Here is a 22,439-nt window from a genome sequence, read left to right on the forward strand (position 1 = left end):
AAAAGGTGAACTACATGCCTGGTTCCCACCGTGAAGCATGGAGGAGGAGGTGTGATGGTGTGGGGGTGCTTTGCTGGTGACACTGTTGGGGATTTATTCAAAATTTAAGGCAATCTGAACCAGCATGGCTACCACAGCATCTTGCAGCGGCATGCTATTCCATCCGGTTTGCGTTTAGTTGGACCATCATTTATTTTTCAACAGGACAATGACCCCAAACACACCACCAGGCTGTGTAAGGGCTATTTGACCAAGAAGGAGAGTGATGGGGTGCTGCGCCAGATGACCTGGCCTCCACAGTCACCAGACCTGAACCCAATCGAGATGGTCTGGGGTGAGCTGGACCGCAGAGTGAAGGCAAAAGGGCCAACAAGTGCTAAGCATCTGGGAACTCCTTCAAGACTGTTGGAAGACCATTTCAGGTGACTACCTCTTGGAAGTGTGACTCTACAATTTTCATAGTCATGAAAATAAAGAAAAAACTCTTTGAATGAGAAGGTGTGTCCAAACTTTTAGTCTGTACTATATATATATATATATACATACACACACACACAGACACTATATTGTCAAAAGTATTGGTGGGACACCTACCTTTACACACATGAACTTTAATGGCATCCCAATCTTAGTCCATAGGGGCCAATATTGAGTTGGCCCACCCTTTGCAGCTATAACAGCTTTAACTCTTCTGGGAAGGCTGTCAACAAGGTTTAGAAGTGTGTCTATGGGAATGTTTACCCAATTCTTCTAGAAGCGCATTTGTGAGGCCAGGCACTGATGTTGGATGAGAAGGCCTGGCTTGCAGTCCTCGCTCTAACTCAGCCCTAAGGTGTTCTATCCGGTTGAAGTCCGGACTCTGTGAAGGCCAGTTAAGTACCTCTATCCCAAATTTGCTCATCCATGTCTTTATGGACCTTGCTTTGTGCACTGGTGTGCAGTCATGTTGGAACAGGAAGGTGCCATCCCCAAACTGGCTGCATACTCTCACCACATGAGGCCGGGCATTGTCGTGCACCAGGAGGAACCCAGGGCTCACTGCACCAGTGTAGGGTCTGACAATGGGTTCAAGGATTTCATCCCAATACCTAATGGCAGTCAGGGTGCCCTCGTCTAGGTCTGTGCGTCCCTCCATGGATATGGCTCCCCAGACCATCACTAATATACCACCAAACCGGTCATGCTAAACGATGTTACAGGCAGCATAACGTTCTCCATGGCTTCAGCCAGTTCTGGTGTTCAATGGCAAATGCCTTCAAACTCCACAGTGCCGGGCAGTGAGCACAGGGCTCACTAGAGGATGTCGACCTCAGACCACCCTCATGAAGTCTGTTTCTGATTGTTTGGACAGAGACATTCACACCAGTGACCTGCTGGAGGTCATTTTGTAGGGCTCTGGCAGTGCTCATTCTGTTCCTCCTTGCACAAAGGAGCAGATACCGGTCCTGCTGTTGGGTTAGGGACTTTTTACGGCCCCATCCAGCTCTCCTAGAGTAACTGCCTGTCTCCTGGAATCTCCTCCATGCTCTTGAGACTGTGCTGAGAGACACAGCAAACCTGGCAATGGCACGTATAGATGTGCCATTCTGGAGGAGTTGGACTGCCTGTGCAACCTCTACTGGGTACAGGTATCGCCTCATGCTACCAATAGTGACACTGAACCTAGCCAAATGTAAAAATAGTGAAACACAGTCAGAAAAGATGAATAGGGGGAAAAAAAAAATGACAAGTGCCTCCACCTGTAGGCATTCTTATTTTGGAGGTCATCTCATTGTTGCCCATCTAGTGCACCTGTTAATTTCATTAACACCAAAGTAGCTGAAACTGAATACCAACCCCTTCTACAACTTAAATGACCAAATCAATATCCCAGGAGTTTAATTGACTTGATGCTATACTCTGATTAAAAAGTGTTCCTTTTGAGCAGTATATGTGTGTGTGTGTATATATATATATATATATATATATATATATATTACCCTAAATTCATTCATATTGGGGGCCGGGTATGTTAAGGGGACTTTCAGATTCCTACAAACCCCCTGCCCCCAGACCTCCACAACCACCGCTCAGGGTTGTAGGGAAGAGCCCCACCCATGTTGAGGGCATTTGGCCTAGGAAGGAGGGGGGGGGGGCTCGCTCATCTGCCCCCCCCAGGCTGCATGCTCAGATAAGGGTCTATTAGGGATTTTGGGGGGGGACCCCACACCATTTTTTGGCCTGGGGTTTCCCCTCAAAATCCATACCAGACCTAAGGGGGGGGGGGCACACCATTTTTTTCCTCCCCTAAAGATTCATAATAGACTCAAAGAGCATGGTATTGTCAGCTCCTGTTCATTGAAGTCGCATGGAAGTAGGACATAAGGTCTTAGGGCAAAGTCGCATCGGAAGTCGTGTGAACCGGACCTTAAACAAAAATGTTGACAGTCACCTGCTGTTCTTGTTGCTGCCTGACAGCCTGTGAGATCTTCCTCTGATTCTGGAGAAGCTGCTGCTGCTGCTGCTGTTGCTGCTGCAGAAGAAGCTGGCAGGCCTGCGCAAGATAAAACACATCAATGGATTTAGCCAACACTGTTGATTTTTAGTGATTAAAAAGTAAGTGGTTCAAAAACTTTCCAATCACCACACATCATAGATAAATAATCATAAGTAGATAAAGTCTGTATAGGCAAAGTCTGCCCTGGAAACAGGCATCATCTACTAAAAACACAAGTTTAAACTATAAAGAGTGTGAGCTGCAACTATACATCTTTAGCACTGACTTATTAGGCAAAAAGCAGCACTGTACCAAGAGTGTTCACTATTTCCCTTCAGGCAGGATGTCTAGCACTGTGCAAAGGCATAAGACTAATTGTCTAATCTGGCTTAAAACAACTGACACCTAATATATCGGTGTACCTTTACACATGCTTTGTCTCCCTAAGCTAAACAATATAAGGGTGGCTCTTTAAACGAAAATCTCTTGTCCTTGTACAGTCTTCTGTTGGTCAAAAAAATTATTATTCTAATTCTCTTTAGAATATTTGATGCAAAAATTAGATTAGATAATACACATGTAGGCGCAAATATATTTAAAAAGCATAAACTTAAAGATTACCAGCTGAAACTGCTGGATTTGAGGGAGTTGGCTGAGCATGGCGATCTGCTGTGGAGAGAGCTGAGGCCCCATGTTAAACAGTCCTGGGCTCATGTTACTGTTTGGAAATTGCTTCAGCATAGAGGCTGAGACCTGAAAGGAAGAGGGAAAAAAAATCTGAATGGCTAAGATTTTGAAACACTGTAGTTATTTGAAAGTTAAGAATATATTTGCAAATGTATTACCAAAAACAGGCCATGACCCACCTGTGGAGAGAGGAACTGGGGAGGCACTTGTGCCCGGAGGTTGGGAGAGGAGTTGAGCGATGGCACAGGGTTGTGCATGCCTCGCGATTGTGCAGCGCTGTTGCCGAACAGACCGTGATTGCCACCCTAAAGAAATAAAAAAATGTATGACTACATTTCTGAAGGATGTAATTTTACAGGTTTGATATACTTACAAGCCCGTGGACTATCAAATTGGATTCCTGTGCATTACAAAGTCAGGGGCTTTTTGAGAGAAGTATACAGATACTTTGATAAATCTACACACACACACATGTATATGAAGAATATCCATTAGAGAACCAATATAATACATATTTGTTGAACCTAAATCAAGGTGGCTTTTTCCAATGAATACAATTTATTAGCAAATTGTTCAAGAAAGAAACATGCTGCTTAATGTAGATGTTATGTGACTATACTCTAGATATTTATTTTCACAATTTGAAGATTCCCACCAAATCCTGTTTATCGGTTTGAGTAATATTTGCATAAATTTTGAATACACGGTTACAATCCAGTGATTTTTTTTCAGTGATTATTTGAAGCCAGTAATCTACACTTGAAAAAATGTAAAAATATTTCCTTCAGCCATTTGTAAATGAGATTACAGGAGTTTCGCTGCATTGTGGAGCGTCCACATTGACATGCTTTGTCCCCAATACCCCATTCTTAGGTATTGTTATACCCCAGGCACCTCCTCTTCCCCCTAGTGGGTAACTTTCTGTGCAAGTAGATAGGCCTGATCATACTGGAACACTGTGGAGCAATTTGACAGCCAATTTATATGCATAGCCTGCAAATCGCAGTGGAACACAGGCAAAGTAGTGCATGCTCTACTTTTAAAAACGTGCTGTATGGTACTGCGGTACCATTTGATTTCATACCTGTATATGCAAGAGTAGCGCACACAGAGCGTGAATTCCCACACCATGTTCTGGTGTGAACAAGCCCAGAGAGGCAGAGAAAAAGGTAAATGAAGCGAAGATTGGTACATCCCCTAACATTCCAGCGTCTACCTAGGTGATATTTTGTCATGCTGTATGAGGAAATCAGAACTTGTATAAAAATTTTTTTATGACTTTACCAGAATGTCAACATTCACCTTTGACAGCGTATTAACTATTGCTAGAGCAGATCTACAAAGCATGAACAACATGAGGATGAATGAATCAATATAAAAAAATGATTATGAGCATGAATACCAACAAGAAAAGGGGAAGTGCGTAATTTTCTGCTGCCAAATAAACCACAGCTATCTGTCGCTAAATGCAATGTGTGTTTAGCTGAAGATAGGGATGAAAAGTCAACCATGGATACAGCACTTTCCTTCTTTTCTTTGTACTGTATGCAACTAAACACTGCTAATCGTTATGTATGAATAGCATGATTACTTTGCATTGTGTGAGACCAGGTGCTTTTAGAAAAGTCCTCTAAACCCAACTAATCTATGAAATTTAGTGGCCCGTGTGAATGTAGAATTAGTCACAGTCAATAAAGACTTGGTTCTGCAATGGTAATGTAGTTTAGCAGCTTATCTAAGCAACTTCTAATAAGTGTTAGGAAAAAATACCAGCATTTATAGTCACAAAAGTTGCACTGATTCTTTGATCCAATCACCATGGAAAGGCCAATGTTATTGTCCAAGAACAAGATAGATGTGTGAAAACTGTGGAAAAGCACCAAACAGCGTGATTTGAGGAACGAGGAATGCCAGTTATTGATTCAGACATCTGCGGGAGTCTGATGGAATGCAGTCACTGTTTAGCTGATAAATTTTTTACTTGGCTCCTTACATTTTTCAATAAAGGTTTAATGAGCTGAGTGGTGCACAAATTTATCACATTCTACAGGGACCAGAGACGAGAACTTAATATGATCTGAAGAAAATTATTTTTTTCTCCTCCATAGCAGGCACAAACTCCAAGTCCTCTCACCACATGAAGGTGAGAAATGTTGAAATAAACCATCCAAAAATGTATACATACATATATATATATATATATATATATATATATATATATATATATATATATATACACACACACACACACACACATATACACACAGAGGTTGGACAAAAATATAGAAACATGATTTACATGTGTGAAAGTGGCATGTTTCACATTGAATGTGGAAGTTATGTAACATTCCTTTGCTTACGCTGCATGACGAGACACCTAGCTAACGGGTGTGGGAAGCCTCACTTGTCATTCACTGCATGCACTGCTAGTAATATGGAGTCCTGTCAGAGCTTACTGAGTTTCAAAGAGGGCAAATTGTTGGTGCCGGCTTAGCTGGCGCTTCTGTGACCGAAGTTGCCAATTTATTTGCGGTGTCGTGAGGTACAGTGTCAAAAGGTTAGGACGCCATATACAGTTTTTGGGAAAATGTTGTCTAATAAGCATAAGCGCGGTCAACATGGTCAAGTGACCGAAAGAGACAAAAAGAGCATTGTGCAGAATTGTGACCCGGAATAAGAAAACTGCTGCTGCAAAAGTGACTGCAGAGTTCAATCTCAGTCCTCCAAGTCTGTGTCCAAAAAAACTGTGCAAAGGAAACACCATCAGCAAAACATTCACGGTCAGCTGCAATTGCCAAACCACTAGTAACCGATAATTATGCTAAGAAGAGGAGAAAGTGGTGCAACATCCATAGATTGTGGACTATCGATCCATGGAAGACTGTAAAATGATCCGATTAATCAAGCTTCACACTGTTCCCAACCACTAGACGTGTTTAGGAGTGGTAAACACCATCTCAAGCTTTTGACCGGGACCATCTTGTGCCAATGCTAAAGCATGGCGGTGGCACAATCTTGGTGTGGATAGCCATATCTTGGTATTCTGCAGGTCCCATCATCACCTATAAAGGTAGAGTCACTGCCAGAGACTATGTACACATTTTGGCCAATCATGTGCACCCCATGGTGTAGACATTGTTTCCAGAATACAGAGCAATTTACATAGACCATAACTGCTCTGATTCTCACAGCTGATGTTGTCAAATCATGGTTTGACAAGCATGCAGACTAAGTCTTACACGTTCCCTGAGCACCGTGGTCACCGGACCTCAATATCATAAAACCACTATGGTCAATTTTAGAGAACAAGGTTCAGGCTCGATTTCCGCCTTTGGCATCTCTGCGAGAAGTGGAAGGATCTTTGCTCAAAGAGTGGTATATTCGATTATCCACCATCCAAGACATCCAGTTTCTCACAAAAGTGAGTACACATTTTTGTAAATATTTTATTATCATTTCATGTGACAACACTGAAGAAACTAAACTTTGCTACAATGTAAAGTAGTGAGTGTACAGCTTGTATAACCATGTAAAATATATCCGCAAGGGGAGATCCAACTGGCAATAGGTGCAGCAGACGCAGGCAGTCCCGTTCACGGGCCATCCGTAAGTACAGAGAGTGAAGCTGACTCACGAAAAGACTCAGTAGACGCCAAGTACACCTTGAGTGCCCGCACTCTAAACCGAGTAAGCAATGCACATTCCTTAGGATGTGAAGGCTCAGGACACAAGATGAGAATACAATGTCCCCGTGCAAGTGAACACCAGAAACCACCTTTGGAGGAAAGGATGGATCCGGACGAAGTACCACTTGGCCCCATGATCAACATATAGGGAGAACGACAGGACAATGTCGCCAGTGCCAACATCTGCACGCAGAGTGACAGCCACCAAGAAGGCAACCTTCTGAAATAAGGAAAGCAGGGGATACCCTCAAATACTTCCAAACAGAGGGTCTAAAAGAACCGACTGCACCAAATCAAGGTCCCCAGTGGGTGACGGAGGTCGCATCGAAAGCACCAAGTGTCGCACCCCCTGGAAGAAGTTAGGCACCAGGGCACAGGCGGCCAACAGCCTTCAGAAGAAATTTGCCAAAACTGAAACTTGACTCTTGACAGAACTCAAGGCCAACTTGTGATCAACTCCCCATTGAAGGAAGCCAAGATCTGGGCCACCGAGTAAGAGCAAGGGGAAGCCCACGCAATATATGACTGTCTCGTATGATGAACAAAAATCACCCTAGAAGTCACTTCCCACGCCTCAAGCAGGGTGGGAATCACTGAAGCAGCCAAACCCCATCCTTCAGCACCTGGCACTCAACAGCCAAGTTAGCAAAGTCAGCGACCGCAAAGTCGGATGGGAGATGGGCCCTAGAGACAATAACTCCTCCCTGAGAGGAATTCTCCAAGGAGCGTCTGCGGCCAGCATGACCAAGCCGGAGTACCAAGCTCGGTGAGGCCCGTCCGGAGCCAAGAGAAAGACCGGAATCCCTTCCACCTCGATCCTGCAAAAAATTCTTGGCAGCAACTTGGGAGGAGGAAAGGCAGACCGCAGCTGAGACTGACCTTGGCCCATCCGTGAGCACGCACACACGACCATGCCGGTGGCAGCCGTGAGCAGGTGACCATGCTCACGGCATTGTTCAAGTTGAACCTAGCAAATGTTCTTACCCATGACAGAACCCACGGTGCCACCATTGCACCCGTCAAGAGGGTCCCGTGAGCGGGCAACAAATCGCAGCACTATGCTGTAGATGCAACACCAACAGGTTCACGTCTGCAGTGCCCCCAATGAAAGCACAACTGCAGAAATACCTCTGGATGAAGGGACCATTTCCCTGCATCTAAGGCCTGTTGACTGAGGCAATCCACCCGCCAAGGTTTCCACACCTGAAAAGGGAACAGCGGAAGAGCAGGAACAAGGTGCACTGCCCAATGAAGAATTTAAACATTCAAGGCCGCAAGGACACCCTTGGTGAATGACATAAGGGAGCCTCGAGCAGAGCGGCATTGCAAACAAATTGCAGCCCCTGCGCCAGCTGGTCCAACAGCTCCCCCAGGGCAAGTGGGACATGCCCCACACCAAGTCACGGCAGTGGAACTCCGCCCATCAGGCAGAGTCTGCATGGCAAGGGAAAACAAACACTGTTTCCAGTGCAGACTATGCAGGGAGTACAGAGCGCAGGCCACAGTGGAACACCGGTAGTCCCATTCAGCTAGAGACCGTACGTCCACCAAAGGCGGAACAGTCCTCTGTACCAGAGACTCCCCAAAAGGGCAACATCTAACGGCTGCTTAGACACCCCAGGGGAACGTCTCAGGACGGTCCCCTCCTCCATGAGCAGCCAGCAAAAAGAGCAGCTCCAGATGGCATGCGAGTGCCAGATGCCACCTGCGCCCCAGGCATAGCCGCTGCTGCGACCCCCAAATTGCAGGGTGTAACGCACCGAAACAGCCAGTGCATCCACCAGCGCCTGTCGCGGCAGGGGAGGTAGAAAGGTCATCCTCATCATCCGAGGAGACAGGGTGCGAGGTAACAGACTCGGCAGGGACGCCCCACGTCTGCGACGGCTGAGCCAGACTCAGACTCCGAGACATCAGATGAGGCAGGGGTAGGCGGAGAAACGTTTCAGCGCACCTACCACCTTCACCTGGGCCCAAATGCGTCCCGAACTGCCGAAAAGGCATCGATGGATAGTGGCAATCCGGAAGGCCCTGCGGCCTCCGTGAGTGGGTCAGGTGGGAACAAATGGCCTGCAGGGTCCATACTGAACCTGAAGAACCCGCCAGCAACTTTAAAAAAATAAGACAAAAATTACTTTTTTTTTTTAGAAAGCTGTCCCACAGTGCTACAGTGCCCCCCGGAGGTCAGGCGCGCGCTAACAGACCCCCGCACAGAGGGAGAGACCACCCTCATGACACACTGTCCTCCTGGCACTCCCACCGGCCTCCAAAGCAAAAAAAATCGACCGCAAAATGGCCGAAAACGGGTGTACTAAGATGGCCACCCCCATAGAAGCAGACAGAGGCTACAACAAAATGGAGGCCCCGTATGGAGAGGGTCCGACCACCCCAGAGAGAGGGCCCGTGTCCATTCCAAAATCCGCCAGGGAAAGTGGGGGACGGGGGATGTTTACTCACCATACTGGGACACAGGCAGGCGCCATCTCATGGCTGGACCCCATGCCACCGGAGTAGGGGGGCTGTCGGTCAAATAGGAACGCTGCAACATCAGCCTAGACCCTGCCGTGTGTCCTGGCGAGACGTTTAACTCGCGGGGCCAGGTCCCGTGCAGCGGAACTATGTCGCCGCCAACCCAGCGCAGAGCTAAGCTCTGCACGTGCTTGATGGCCAGACTGGGTGACCACTGGATATGGGGGTCCAGTCTGTCATTTAGCCCAGCATAACTGCTAGAAGAACGATCCGGAGTAAAAATGACTAATCGCTAAAAAAAAAAATCTACATAAAAAAAAAAAAATTACTTCTATGCCAGGACTAAAGATCCCAGCAAGGAACTAGGTCCTTACTCCTGACCAGGCAGATTAAAACTGGCACCCTATGCAGGAAGAGAGAGCGTGTACCCTCCGGGACTGCCCATAGGCGTAGTCATAACTTTATTCTGCCTAGTGTCCTACTCCTGTAGGGTCAGTATTACCCTTCTGATATGAATAAGAGAGAATTGCGTCTGTCAATGAACGTTAGAGAAAAAAAAAATGTAAGCACCACAGCTTCTAGGTTTTATTATCACAGCTAATTAGAAGCTATTTGGATACTATGCACAGATGCAGCAGATTCTGTGTACACCAGTTTTAGTAAATCTCCCCCAAAGTGTACAGATCTACACATTAATGCTTTTGACAATTTTAGATCAACAGCGTTCATTACTCTTGTTTACACATAAATAACCTTATAATCTGAGCAGTCATCTTTCTTTAGCATGCATTCACATGTTGGGAAAATAACACAGCAGGTGACATTTTGTTCATGAAGGCAATATAAAAATATCCAAAGCTGACAATCTTGCAATGAGTTTAAGTAGCAGCCTTGCAGTTTACACAATGACAATTCTGTGTACTGTAAATTGCATTGCTTTATGAAACAATGTTTAGAAACTTCGAACACTGACAACTGAAGTTGAGCAAAAGGCTCAGCTGTGGTGCATGCTTGACAATGGTTATTGTGATTAAATTGATACAAAACTAAGGCAGAGCAATTTCCTAGTGAATCCATAGAAACTCTCTAACACCCTCACTGAACATGAATTCCAGAGGTATTAACATACCAATCTGGACTGGGATGCAGTCAACACGTTAGGATACCTTTAGACTGGATTCACACTACTGCAGTAATGAGTTACTGCATGTGGTGGTGCACAGTGTTTTTGAATTTTGAATAACACCTTAACTCACTATGCTAATGCACCTGTGCTGGTTTTAGCTGCACAGGGAAACACTAACATTAGTGGTACACTGACATTTTGGCCACCAAAATTTTCGGCCGAAAATGGGCTTATTCCATTTCGGCCGAAAATGGGTTAAAGATGCCGATACTAAATATGGCCGCCAAGGGCGCAGCGCAGGTTTCAAAAGACATGCCTCTGGCCGGCGGCCCGCCTCCCGGTGATGTCACTACTACTACGATCTGTGCATGAATGAACTAACACACCGGGCGGGCGGGCGAGCGGCTACTAATAGCTCGCCCGTAGTAGTAGTGACATCACCGGGAGGCGGGCCGCCGGCCAGAGGCGCGTCTTTTGAAAGGAAGGACACAGGAGGACTGGAGCCGAGTGAAAGTAAGGAGATTGTATTGGAATGGTGAGGGACGCTGAGGCAGTGGGGGGGGCGCTGAGGCAGTGTGGGGGGGGCGCTGAGGCAGGGGGGGGGGATGCTGAGTGAGGCGAGCTTACCAATGGTATTATGCAGCATGAGGGGGTTAAGGTATTGCCACTGCTGGTCACTGATGAATTAGTGACCGACCAGTGGCAGTTAATTAACCCCTTTTTGCTGCATTAGTGCAACCAGTAGCAGTGCAACCAGTGTTAATTAACACTGATACTGGTTGCACTAATGCAGCACAAAGGGGTTAATTAACTGCCACTGGTCGGTCACTAATTCATCAGTGACCAGCAGTGGCAATACATTAACCCTCTCATGCTGCATAATACAAATATCATTGGTAATTAAATTAACAACTATACTGCGACAGGGTGGCAGCTACAGGTGTATGTCTGCCTGTTTTTGGTGTATGCCCCTCTTCTTTCTATTTTAAAATCATTTGGGGGAAAAAAGTCATTTTAGTTTCGGTTTTCGGCCAAGGGCATCCAGCATTTTCGGTTTCGGCCCAGAATTTTCATTTCGGTGCATCCCTAATTAACACCATTCAAATGCATTGGCTGCCAAAATGCAATGCACATTAACGCAGGTGTTTTAACCACTTAAGGACCAGGCCTATTACTGACACTTGTTTTTACAAGTTAAAATCAGTTTTTTTTTTTTTTTTGCTAGAAAATTACTTCGAACCCCCAAACATATATTTTTTTAAGCAGAGACCCTAGAGAATAAAATGGAGATCGTTGCAATACTTTTGTCACACTGTATTTGCGCAGCGGTCTTACAACCGCAATTTAATAAATAAAAACAAAATACGCTTTTTTTAATAAAAAAAATAGGAAAACTGTAACATAGCCCAATTTTTTGCTATAATATGAAACCTAACATGTTATGCTTCAAAATTGCTTGTGGAATGGCAAAAAAAAATTGGTACTTCAAAATCTCCATAGGTGACGCTTTAACAATTTCTACAGATTACAAGTTTAGAGTACAGAGGAGGTCCAGGGCAAGAATTATTGCTCTCACTCCAACAATCGTGGCCTATACCTCACGTGTGGTTTTAACACCCTTTACATATGTTGGTGCGACTTGCGTATGCGTTCGCTTCTGCACAAGAGCTCAGAGGGACGGGGCACTTTAATTTTTATTTTTTTTTAATTTATTTTACTTTTTATTTTTATACTGTCCCTTTCAAAAAAGGGTTTTTTTTTATTCCTATTACAAGGAATGTAAACATCTCTTGTAAAAGAAATAAAGCAGGACAGGTCCTCTTTAATTGTGGGATCGGGGGTCAAAAAAACCTCAGATTTAACATCTACACTTAAAAGCAAAAACTGGATTGTTGTAAGAACTTACCGTAAAATCCTTCTCTCGAGTCCATTGACAGACGCAGCTCTCCTACTTCTTAGACCATTGGGTTAAGCTGCCCCCTGCAGGAGTAGTACTAGGCAGGAAAAAATGGATTTTTGTAAGATCTTACCGTAAAATCCTTTTCTCTTAAGCTCATTGACAGACGTAGTCTTCTTGATTCTCAAGAGCTGGGTTATGTTGTCTCCGCAGGAGTAGGACTAGGCAGAAAGACAAAACGTTCTGGCTCCACCTTAGGGGCAGTCCCTGAGGGTATATCCTCCCTCTCTCTGCTACAGGGAATCAGTTCTGTTTTAAAGCAGTACAGAGAATTTAACCCAACCCAACTCAATGATAGAGGGGCGGGTACTACGTCTGTCAATGAGCTTAAGAGAAAAGGATTTTACGGTAAGATCTTACAAAAATCCATTTTTCTCGATCGCTCATTGACAGACGTAGTCTTCTTGATTCTCAAGAGCTGGGACATCCAGAAGCAGTGCCACAAATGAGGGGTGGGATTGACAAAATCAAATCCAATCTAGAAGGCCCAACCGGTACCAAACTAGAAGTTTTAAAGGCTCATTATAAACAAAGAATGAGACTAAAGAAAAATTTTCCAACGGAAAAAACCCTCGAGGCAGACCACTGGTCTCCTCAAATTGCGGCCTGCAAAACCTTGCGGCCAAACAAGGCATCAGACGATGCCATTACATCAACTTTATAATGTTTAGTAAAGGTATGCACCGACGACCAGGTAGCCGCCTTGCACACCTGGACCACTGACGCCTGATGGCGAAAGGCCCATGACGCACTAAGTGCCCGAGTGGAGTGCGCCTTAACAGGGAACGGGGGCTCCCGACCCTTAATAGAATAAGCCTGTACTACCGTCTGTCTGATCCATCTGGAAATGGTCACGGCAGATGCAGGCAACCCCTTTTTGGGTCCATCTGGGATCACAAAAAGTGAATCCGTCTTGCGAAACGAGTCTGTCGTTTTCAAGTATACCCTGATCGCCCGGACCACATCCAAGGAGTGTAAAGCAAACTCTCGAGGATGACTGGGCTTAGGACACAGGGAAGGTAACACAATTTCTTCATTCAGATGAAATTCTGAAACCACTTTTGGTAGGAAGGATGGATTCGGACGAAGAACCACCTTATCTCTATGAACCACCAGATATGGTGAACGACAAGATAATGCGGCCAGTTCTGACACCCTGCGTGCAGAAGTGATAGCCACCAAGAAGGCCACCTTCTGGGACAACGTAGGTAGAGGAATCTCCCTAATATCTTCAAAGGGAGGTTTCTGAAGAACCGACAACACTAAATTAAGATCCCAGGGGGGTAACGGCGCGTGCACTGGCGGAGCCAGATGTCGCACCCCCTGGATGAAATTCCGCACCAAGGAATGAGTAGCCAAAGGCTTCTGAAAGAAGATAGCTAATGCTGAGACCTGACCCTTGATAGTACTCAAGGCCAGTTTCTGCTCAACCCCTTGTTGCAGAAAAGCTAATATTCGACTAATCGAATAAGACCGAGGACGGAACCCCAAAGGTTCACACCATGCAATGTAGGACTTCCAAGTGCGATGATAAATCTTTCTGGAAGTCGCTTTCCTTGCTTCAACTAGAGTAGGAATAACTGAAGCTGACAATCCCTTGTCCTTCAGCACCTGGGTCTCAATAGCCAGGCCGTTAAAGCCAGCGATCGTAAAGCAGGATGGAAGATCGGTCCCTGAGACAGTAGGTCCTCCCTGAGAGGAAGTGTCCACGGGACGTCCGCCACCAGTCTGACCACGTCGGCGTACCAAGCTCGACGAGGCCAGTCCGGAGCTACCAGAATTACTGGAATTCCTTCCTCCTCTATCCTGCGAAGAAGTCTTGGCAGTAACGCGAGAGGAGGGAAGGCATATATTAGCTGGTATTGCCCCCACGGGGCGATCAGTGCGTCTGCGGTTTCTGCTAGAGGATCGCGGGAGCGAGCCACGAATCTCTGAACTTTCCTGTTGAATCGTGATGCCAACAGATCCACATCCGGGGTGCCCCACCGTAGGCACAACTGGTGGAAAACGTCTGGATGGAGGGACCATTCCCCCTGATCCAGAGTCTGACGGCTGAGATAATCTGCCTGCCAATTCTCCACCCCCGGAATGAACACCGCAGAGATTGCTGGAACAAATCGTTCCGCCCAGCGAAGAATGCAAGCCACTTCTTTGGCCGCTCGGACACTCTTGGTGCCCCCCTGGTGATTGACATAAGCCACGGCCGTGGCATTGTCCGACTGGATCCGAACCGGGCTGCCCTGGAGCTGCTCGGTCCAGTGAATCAGACAAAGTCTGATCGCTCTCAGTTCCAATACATTTATCGGTAACCTGGATTCTTCCAGGGACCAAAGTCCCTGGACAGATAATTGACCGAGAATTCCTCCCCATCCGGATAGACTGGCATCCGTGGTCACTATCGTCCAATATATTGGCAGAAATGACTTTCCCTGGCTGAGCATCGGAGACCGAAGCCACCAGACCAGAGACTCTCTGGTCTGTTTGCTCAATCGGATCTGATTGTCCAGGGATTCCGGATTCCGATTCCATCCTAAAAAATGTCTTTTTCTTAAAGAAAAAAGTCTTGCCAGGACCAAAAGATCCCAGCAAGGAACTTAGGTCCTTACTCCTGACTAGACAGAAAAAAACTGATTCCCTGTAGCAGAGAGAGGGAGGATATACCCTCAGGGACTGCCCCTAAGGTGGAGCCAGAACGTTTTGTCTTTCTGCCTAGTCCTACTCCTGCGGAGACAACATAACCCAGCTCTTGAGAATCAAGAAGACTACGTCTGTCAATGAGCGATAGAGAAAAAAGCAATTCATCACGCCCAAGAGGCTGTCCCTATAGGCATAACCCCACACACCCTGCCCAAGCAAAACAGTTTTGTTCCAAGCAGTGAAAGAAGACAAAAAATCATCACCATATCAGGGGGTGGGGGGGCGTTTACAGCGTCTGTCAATGGACTCAAGAGAAAAGGATTTTAAATTAAGTTCTTACAAAAATCTAGTTTTCTCTATCGTCCATTGACAGACGCAGCTCTCATACTTCTTAGACCACTGGGACGTCCCAAAGCAGTGTAGACATGAGGGGTGGGAAAAAACGCAACCAAAAAAAAGGTAACGTTTTTCCAAAGGCTAAACGTAGAAAACTGGGTAACAAGGCTCAACCAGGAACAATAGGAGCTTACCCGTAGAGAATAAATATATGCCCCTTAACCACTTTACCACCGGAGGATTTTCCTGCTAAAAGACCAGGGGTTATTTTGCGATTTTTTACTGCGTGACTTTAACGGACAATCGCGCGGTCGTGCGACGCTGTACCTAAACGAATTTCACGTCCTTTTTTTCCCACAAACAGAGCTTTCTTTTGGTGGTATTTGATCACCTGTGCGATTTTTTGATCACGCGCTATAAACAAAAAAAGAGCGTAATTTTTGCAAAAACAACAATATTTTTCACTTTTTTTTATATGAAATTCCCCCAAAAAAAAATGTAAAAATCAAAATTTTTTAAAATTTTCGGCCAATTTGTTTTACGCTACCTATGTTTGGTAAAAAAAATCGCAAAAAGCGTATTTTGATTGGTTTGCGCAAAAGTTATCGCGTTTACTAACAAAGGGAAAGATTTTTGTCATTTTTGGTGTTTTTTTTTTTAACGAGTAATGGCGGCGATCTGCGATTTTTTTTGCGGTACTGCGACATTGCGGCGGACAGATCGGACCCTTGACTGACATTTTTGACACTTTTGGGGGTACCAGTGACATTTCTACAGTAATCAGTGCTATATATATGCACTGTTACTGCAAAAATGACACTGGCAGGGAAGGGGTTAACAGTATTGGACAGGGAGGGGTTAAGTGTGTCCTAGGGGCGTGATTCTAACTGTGTAGGGACAGGTCTACTAGTGTAAAAACAAAGATCAACAGTTCTACATAGTAGAACTGTTTGATCTTCACTTTTACACAGGGAGAACTGACAGGTGGCTTGTTTACACAAGCCGCTCTGTCTTTCTCCCGCTGTAGCGGCGATCGTAGTGTGACCGGCGGACATCGGGTCCGCCAGTCACACTCCCGCACTCCTCCGTGAACGAGCCGAGGCGGGCGCGCGCCTCGGCGGGCGCGCGCCCGCCCGCTATTGGCTCTGGAAGGAGTGACAGGCAAGCGACGTAGACCTACGTCACTCTGCCTGGCCGGGGCCGACTGCCGCAGTAAATATACTGTGCGCATTCGGCAAGCGGTTAAAGAGAAAAACTAGTTTAAACAGCAGCCTGCGAAACCTTGCGGCCAAAGGATGCATCCGAAGATGCCAACAAATCAACCCTGTAGAATTTTGGAAAAAATATGCACAGACGACCAAGTCGCCACCTTACACACTTGAGTAACAGAGGCCTGATGATGAAAAGCCCAAGAGGCACTCAGCGCTCTGGGAGAATGCACTGTCACAGGGAAAGGAGGAACCTAACCCTTCAATGAATAAGCCTGTAGAACCGTCTGCCCAATCCATCTGGATATAGTCGCAGCAGACGCAGCCAAACCCTTACGAGATTCCTCAGTAAGGACAAAAAGAGAGTCACATTTCCTAAAGGACTCCGTGGCCAACTGGTCAACTTTGATCGCCCGTACCACGGCCAGAGAGTGCAAGGCAATTTCCTTGGGATGCTTAGGCTTAGGACAGAGTGAAGGCAAAACAATGCCTAATTTAAATGGAAATCAGACACCACCTGGAAAAAAAGACGGATTAGGTCGGAGAACCACTTTATCTCAGTGGACAATCAAATAAGGTGAACAACAGGAAAGAGCCGCCAACTCAGATACTCTGCGGGCAGAAGTAATAGCCAACAAAAAGGAAATATGATATAACAAAGGCAGAGACATGTCCCTAATATTCCCAAAAGGAGGCTTTTGAAGAATAGACAAAACCAAAGTCAATTCCCACGAAGACAAGGGGGATCTTCTCGGAGGAGTCTTAAAAAAAGGTGCAAATTAAGGTATTTGGGTGTTGGAAGTATATCGTCAGGGCCGATACGTGGCCCTTTGAACGTGCCCAAGGCCAACGATTGCTCAACTCCTTTCTGCAAGAAAGCCAAGACCCTAGCCACCGGGAAAAGGCGAGGCTGCAATTTTTGCGATTCACACCATGAAATATACGTCTTCCACATGTGAGGATAAATCTTTCTGGAAGTCGCTTTCCTAGCCCTCAGCAGGGTAGGAATCACAGACTCCGAGAGACCTCTATCTCTCAGCACCTGGCCTTCAACAGCCATGCCGGTAAAGCCAGCGACCTTAAAGTAGGATGGAAGATTGGTGTAATGTTCTGGTACCTTTGGGTACCCTAATTACTCTTTCATAAGTGTATGCGCCCCACCATTCTCTTTTGGTAAGGTGCGCATACACCTTTAAGACTGATGCTGTCATCACTGAGCGCCGGACTGGATGGCTATTTAGATCGCCGGCTCTCACTCACATGTGTTCATTCAAACTGCTTTGTGCCTTGATGCTAACCTGTCTTGAAGCTCTCATGCTTGCAAGCATACCTCGCTGTCGGAACCACGCTGCGCTGATCCCTGTATCCCGCTACCGGATCATCCGCTCTTGCCGAACCTCTCCTCTGCTACATTGCTATTAGTGATAAGTACCCCACAGGGGAAACCTCTATAACTTTCATACTAAAGCTTACACTATCTAGCTCTGCATACTAAGGACTATTACTACATCTGCATTATCTAAGATTGCTAGCTCTTGAGCCTACTACCACCTGTTCTTGCACTGGGTTGATCTCTCTTGTATGTCCACCTGCTACTCTGTCATCTGCTACCATACATGATTGCTAAACCTATCTGCATCCCATCTGCTACTATCTTACTTTCAAGAACATTTCCTTTCAAGTGTCCGTCATCTACCATCTCTACCCAACCTGTCTCTTTCAGCCTATCATCACTGTGTTACTATATACATAAGTCACTCTAGGAAACATCTTATTGAGTGTGTGTATTTACTTGCTGAATTGAGATCATCCACACATGATGAGTCATTGAGAGTTGGGAATGGTGTCTCAGCGTTTCTCTACATGACTACTGAAGTGGAATATTTCTGCAGCTGAAAATCCACATCATACATAAAACGCAGGAGCGTTACAGATTGAACGAACCACAAATGGATTCAGCAGAAATAACCACTCAGATGACACAATTAAAACAGCAAGTACCTGCGTTAATACACGCACTTGCTGAATTAAAAGAAGACAATCAGGCTCTGTCGCAGCAGGTAATTAAACTGACAACTTACCACTGCTCAGTCCCCTGAACCCAAAATAAATCCTCCTTTGGTATTTACAGGCGATCGCAAAAAATTTCGCGAATTTAAAAACGCATGTGAGTTACTTTTCTTGCTAAAACCCCGTACCTACCTTATTGATCACATTAAGGTTTGTACTATTATTTCTTACCTAACAGGCGATCCTCGGGCCTGGGCAGACTCTATTTTTGAGAAAAGCGACCAGCTTCTCAACTCCTATGCCTTGTTCCTAGCAGAACTCACTAGCCTATATGATGATCCCAATAGGCAGAGTACTGCCGATCTTCAATTAAGATCCTTGAAACAAGGTGGGAGACCTGTAGAAGACTTTGTCGCAGAATTCAAGAGATGGACCCTTGATTCAGAATGGAATGATGCATCTCTGAAATCCCAATTTAGGCTTGGCCTATCAGAGGCCGTTAAAGACGAGCTCGCCCGAGCGGATCTGCCAAAAACCCTGGATGCATTGATACAACTCAGTATCACCATAGATAGAAGACTACGAGAAAGAAAGGCTGAGAAAATGGGAATGCCATTATCCAGTTCTTCTCGGATTTCGGCCGTTGACCCCGTTCCTATGGAGGTAGGAACCATACGCCCACCTCTATCAACTATGGAAAGAGCCAGAAGATGATCTGGTAATCTCTGCTTGTACTGTGCATCCCCGGATCACAAGATAAACGTCTGTCCCCTAGTCTACAAAAAGAAGGGTGAGTGTTCACATGTCCTCCTAGGGGGATTGACAACTTCAATCACTAACCCTTACCTTTCTGTTTGCTTAACATTACAGTGGGACCAGAACAGGATTACTACTAAGGCCATGATTGACACAGGATCTTGTGGAAATTATATTGACATACGTTTTGCTGCTTTAAATAAAGATCCTATTATTTCTAAACTTAAACCTGTCTCAGTGAGTCTTATTAACGGTGTTCCTTTATCCTCTGGTCCGATCACTGATCAGACACAGGCACTCCTAGTCACTACTAACGGGTCTCATATGGAGACCACTGCCTTCGATCTAATACCTTCACCCCACTTTCCCATTGTTTTGGGACTTCCCTGGTTGCATACACATCAACCAACCATAGATTGGAAGGAACGGACCCTGACCTTCCTCTCTTGCTATTGCGAGGGTACGTGTAACCTCCCGTCTTTCGGGAAGATCCTGTCTGTGTTGACAGATGAGATTGCACCACTATGTTATCAGGATCTCTCTGAGGTTTTTCTTGAGAAAAATGCTCAAGCACTACCTCCCCATCGAGACTATGATTGTAGCATTGATCTACTCCCAAATAGCAAATTGCCGTTCGGTCATGTTTATCCTCTTTCACAGGATGAACTTTCCCATCTCAAAGACTATTTGGATGAGAATTTGGAAAAAGGTTTTATTAGACCTTCCACTTCTTCTACAGCAGCAGGACTCTTTTTTGTCCGCAATAAGGACTCAAGTCTCAGGCCTATCATCGACTATAGGCAATTGAATGCTATTACAATAAAAGATCGCTATCCTCTACCGCTTATCCCTGAGCTCATTGAGCAGGTGCGTGGAGCTACCTATTTTTCAAAATTGGACCTGAAAGGAGCATACAATCTCATTCGAATCCGTGACGGACACGAGTGGAAGACTGCATTCAGAACCAGATACGGATTGTTCGAATATCTTGTAATGCCATTCGGGCTATGCAACGCCCCTGCAGTTTTTCAACGATTTATAAACGATATTTTCAGAGACTTACTAGATGTCTGTGTTGTGGTATATCTGGACGATATACTTATATATTCACGATCCCTGTCTGAACACATAAGACATGTAAGACTAGTATTATCGAGATTGCTTGCACACAACCTTTATGTGAAACTGAAAAAATGCTTGTTTCATAAAGAAGAGGTACTGTTTCTAGGCTACATCATATCCAAAACAGGAATCGAGATGGACATGAGTAAGATATCCTGCATTCAGGATTGGCCTACACCAACCACACAGCGATTCCTTGGATTTTCGAATTTCTACAGGAAGTTCATTAGAAACTTCTCTGCCATTGTGAGACCCCTCACACAGCTCACTAGCATTAAAAAACCATTCAAATGGTCAGATGAAGCAAATAAAGCTTTTCACCTGTTAAAGACAAGGTTTACTTCTGCTCCCATACTACGCCATCCAGACCCATCCCTCCAATACATTCTGGAAGTAGATGCGTCAAACATGGCAGTAGGAGCAATACTCTCCCAACGACCAACTCACACTTCACCACTTCATCCAGTCGCCTTTTTTTCTAAATCCCTAAGCAGTCCAGAGATAAATTACCCCGTGGGTGAAAAGGAACTGCTTGCTATAAAATTGGCTCTGGAGAATTGGCGACATCTACTCGAAGGCACCCAATTACCAATACTTATATACACGGACCATAAAAATCTCCAATATCTTCAGACTAACAAAACTCTCTCGCACCGACAGGTACGATGGTCACTATTCTTTCTAAGGTTTAACTTCCTAGTGACCTACACACCTGCAGATAAGAACAAAAAGGCGGATGCACTATCACGACTAACTGAAGAAAACTACTTCGAAATCCCTTCCGTTCCTATAATACCTCACAAACGCATTATTGGAGTTGTCCGTTCCTTGAAGGAAGAGGTTTTGCATGGTATAAGTTTGGATTCACCCCCACCACAACTAAATACTGATGCAGAAGGCTTCCTCTACTACAACGACAAACTTTACATACCACCTACCATACGCACCAAGATCTTGGAATTATCGCATGATGTGCCTATGGCAGGACATATGGGTATGACAAAGACTCTTAATCTGATTACCAGGCAATTCTGGTGGCCTGACATGAAAACATCTATACAAAAATTCATCTCTTCATGCAATGTCTGTGCCAGGTCCAAAATTGACACTACGAGACCATCCGGTCTACTATGCAGTCTACCAATACCCCAAACTCCATGGGAAGTTGTGTCCTTGGACTTTATAGTGGAATTGCCTCCTTCCAAAGGATTTAATACCATCTTAGTGTCAGTGGACCATCTGACAAAAATGGCACATTTCATTGCTATTCGCAGACTACCTTCGTCCAAACAAACGTCAGAACTCCTGATGAAACATGTCTAAGTTACATGGTATCCCAAAAACTCTTCTGTCTGACCGTGGATCACAATATATTTCCAAGTTCTGGCAAGAACTATGTCACATACTACGGATCGAGCGGAAGCTCACTTCTCCTTACCATCCGCAGACCAACGGACAGACTGAAAGAGTCAACCAATGCATCGAGCAATATTTACGTTGTTACACTTCTTACCAACAGGATGATTGGGTGGATCTTCTCCCTCTGGCAGAATTTGCCTACAACAACGCAACCCACAGTACGACCAAGCAGAGTCCGTTCTACTTGAACTATGGGTTTCATCCCTCTATTCTTCCACCACGCATCCTTCCTTCAAATAACCCAGTAGCTTCAGACTATCTTACCCAAATAAAGGACTCTCTGGGTTTGCTTAATACTACCATTGCACACTAGAGCTGCACGATTAATCGTATGAAAATCGCGATCTCGATTCACCCCTCCTGACGATCTAACCCTGAAATATGCTCGATTCTTTGCATAGCTGCATAGCAGAGAGAACAGCTGTGGAAAAAAAAAAAAAAAGCCTCCCGGCAAATAGTCTCCCAGTAACTATAAACAAAAATGATTACATTGTATCTTTTTCTTCCCTCTGCCAGGGAGAAAGGAAGTTTAACCTCTTAAAGACTGGATCTT

At 45.3% G+C, this 22,439-nt stretch overlaps 1 protein-coding gene across 4 annotated transcripts in view; it reads right to left on the reverse strand.

The window, feature by feature from the left end:
- The window catches only part of TNRC6B (trinucleotide repeat containing adaptor 6B), a 754,281-nt gene that overhangs the window by 258,579 nt on the left and 473,263 nt on the right, over positions 1–22,439 (reverse strand). For all 4 annotated transcript variants that reach the window (XM_082265794.1, XM_082265793.1, XM_082265791.1 and 1 more), the window contains 3 exons: positions 3,343–3,468; positions 3,098–3,229; positions 2,432–2,533 (listed from right to left, as the gene is read on the reverse strand). In XM_082265794.1, coding sequence (XP_082121920.1) covers positions 2,432–2,533; positions 3,098–3,229; positions 3,343–3,468 — 360 coding nt within the window. The remainder of the gene's footprint in view (positions 1–2,431; positions 2,534–3,097; positions 3,230–3,342; positions 3,469–22,439) is intronic.

This window comes from Pelophylax lessonae (assembly GCF_965119305.1).
Source record: "Pelophylax lessonae genome assembly, chromosome: 8".
In the NCBI taxonomy this organism is placed as follows: domain Eukaryota; kingdom Metazoa; phylum Chordata; class Amphibia; order Anura; family Ranidae; genus Pelophylax; species Pelophylax lessonae.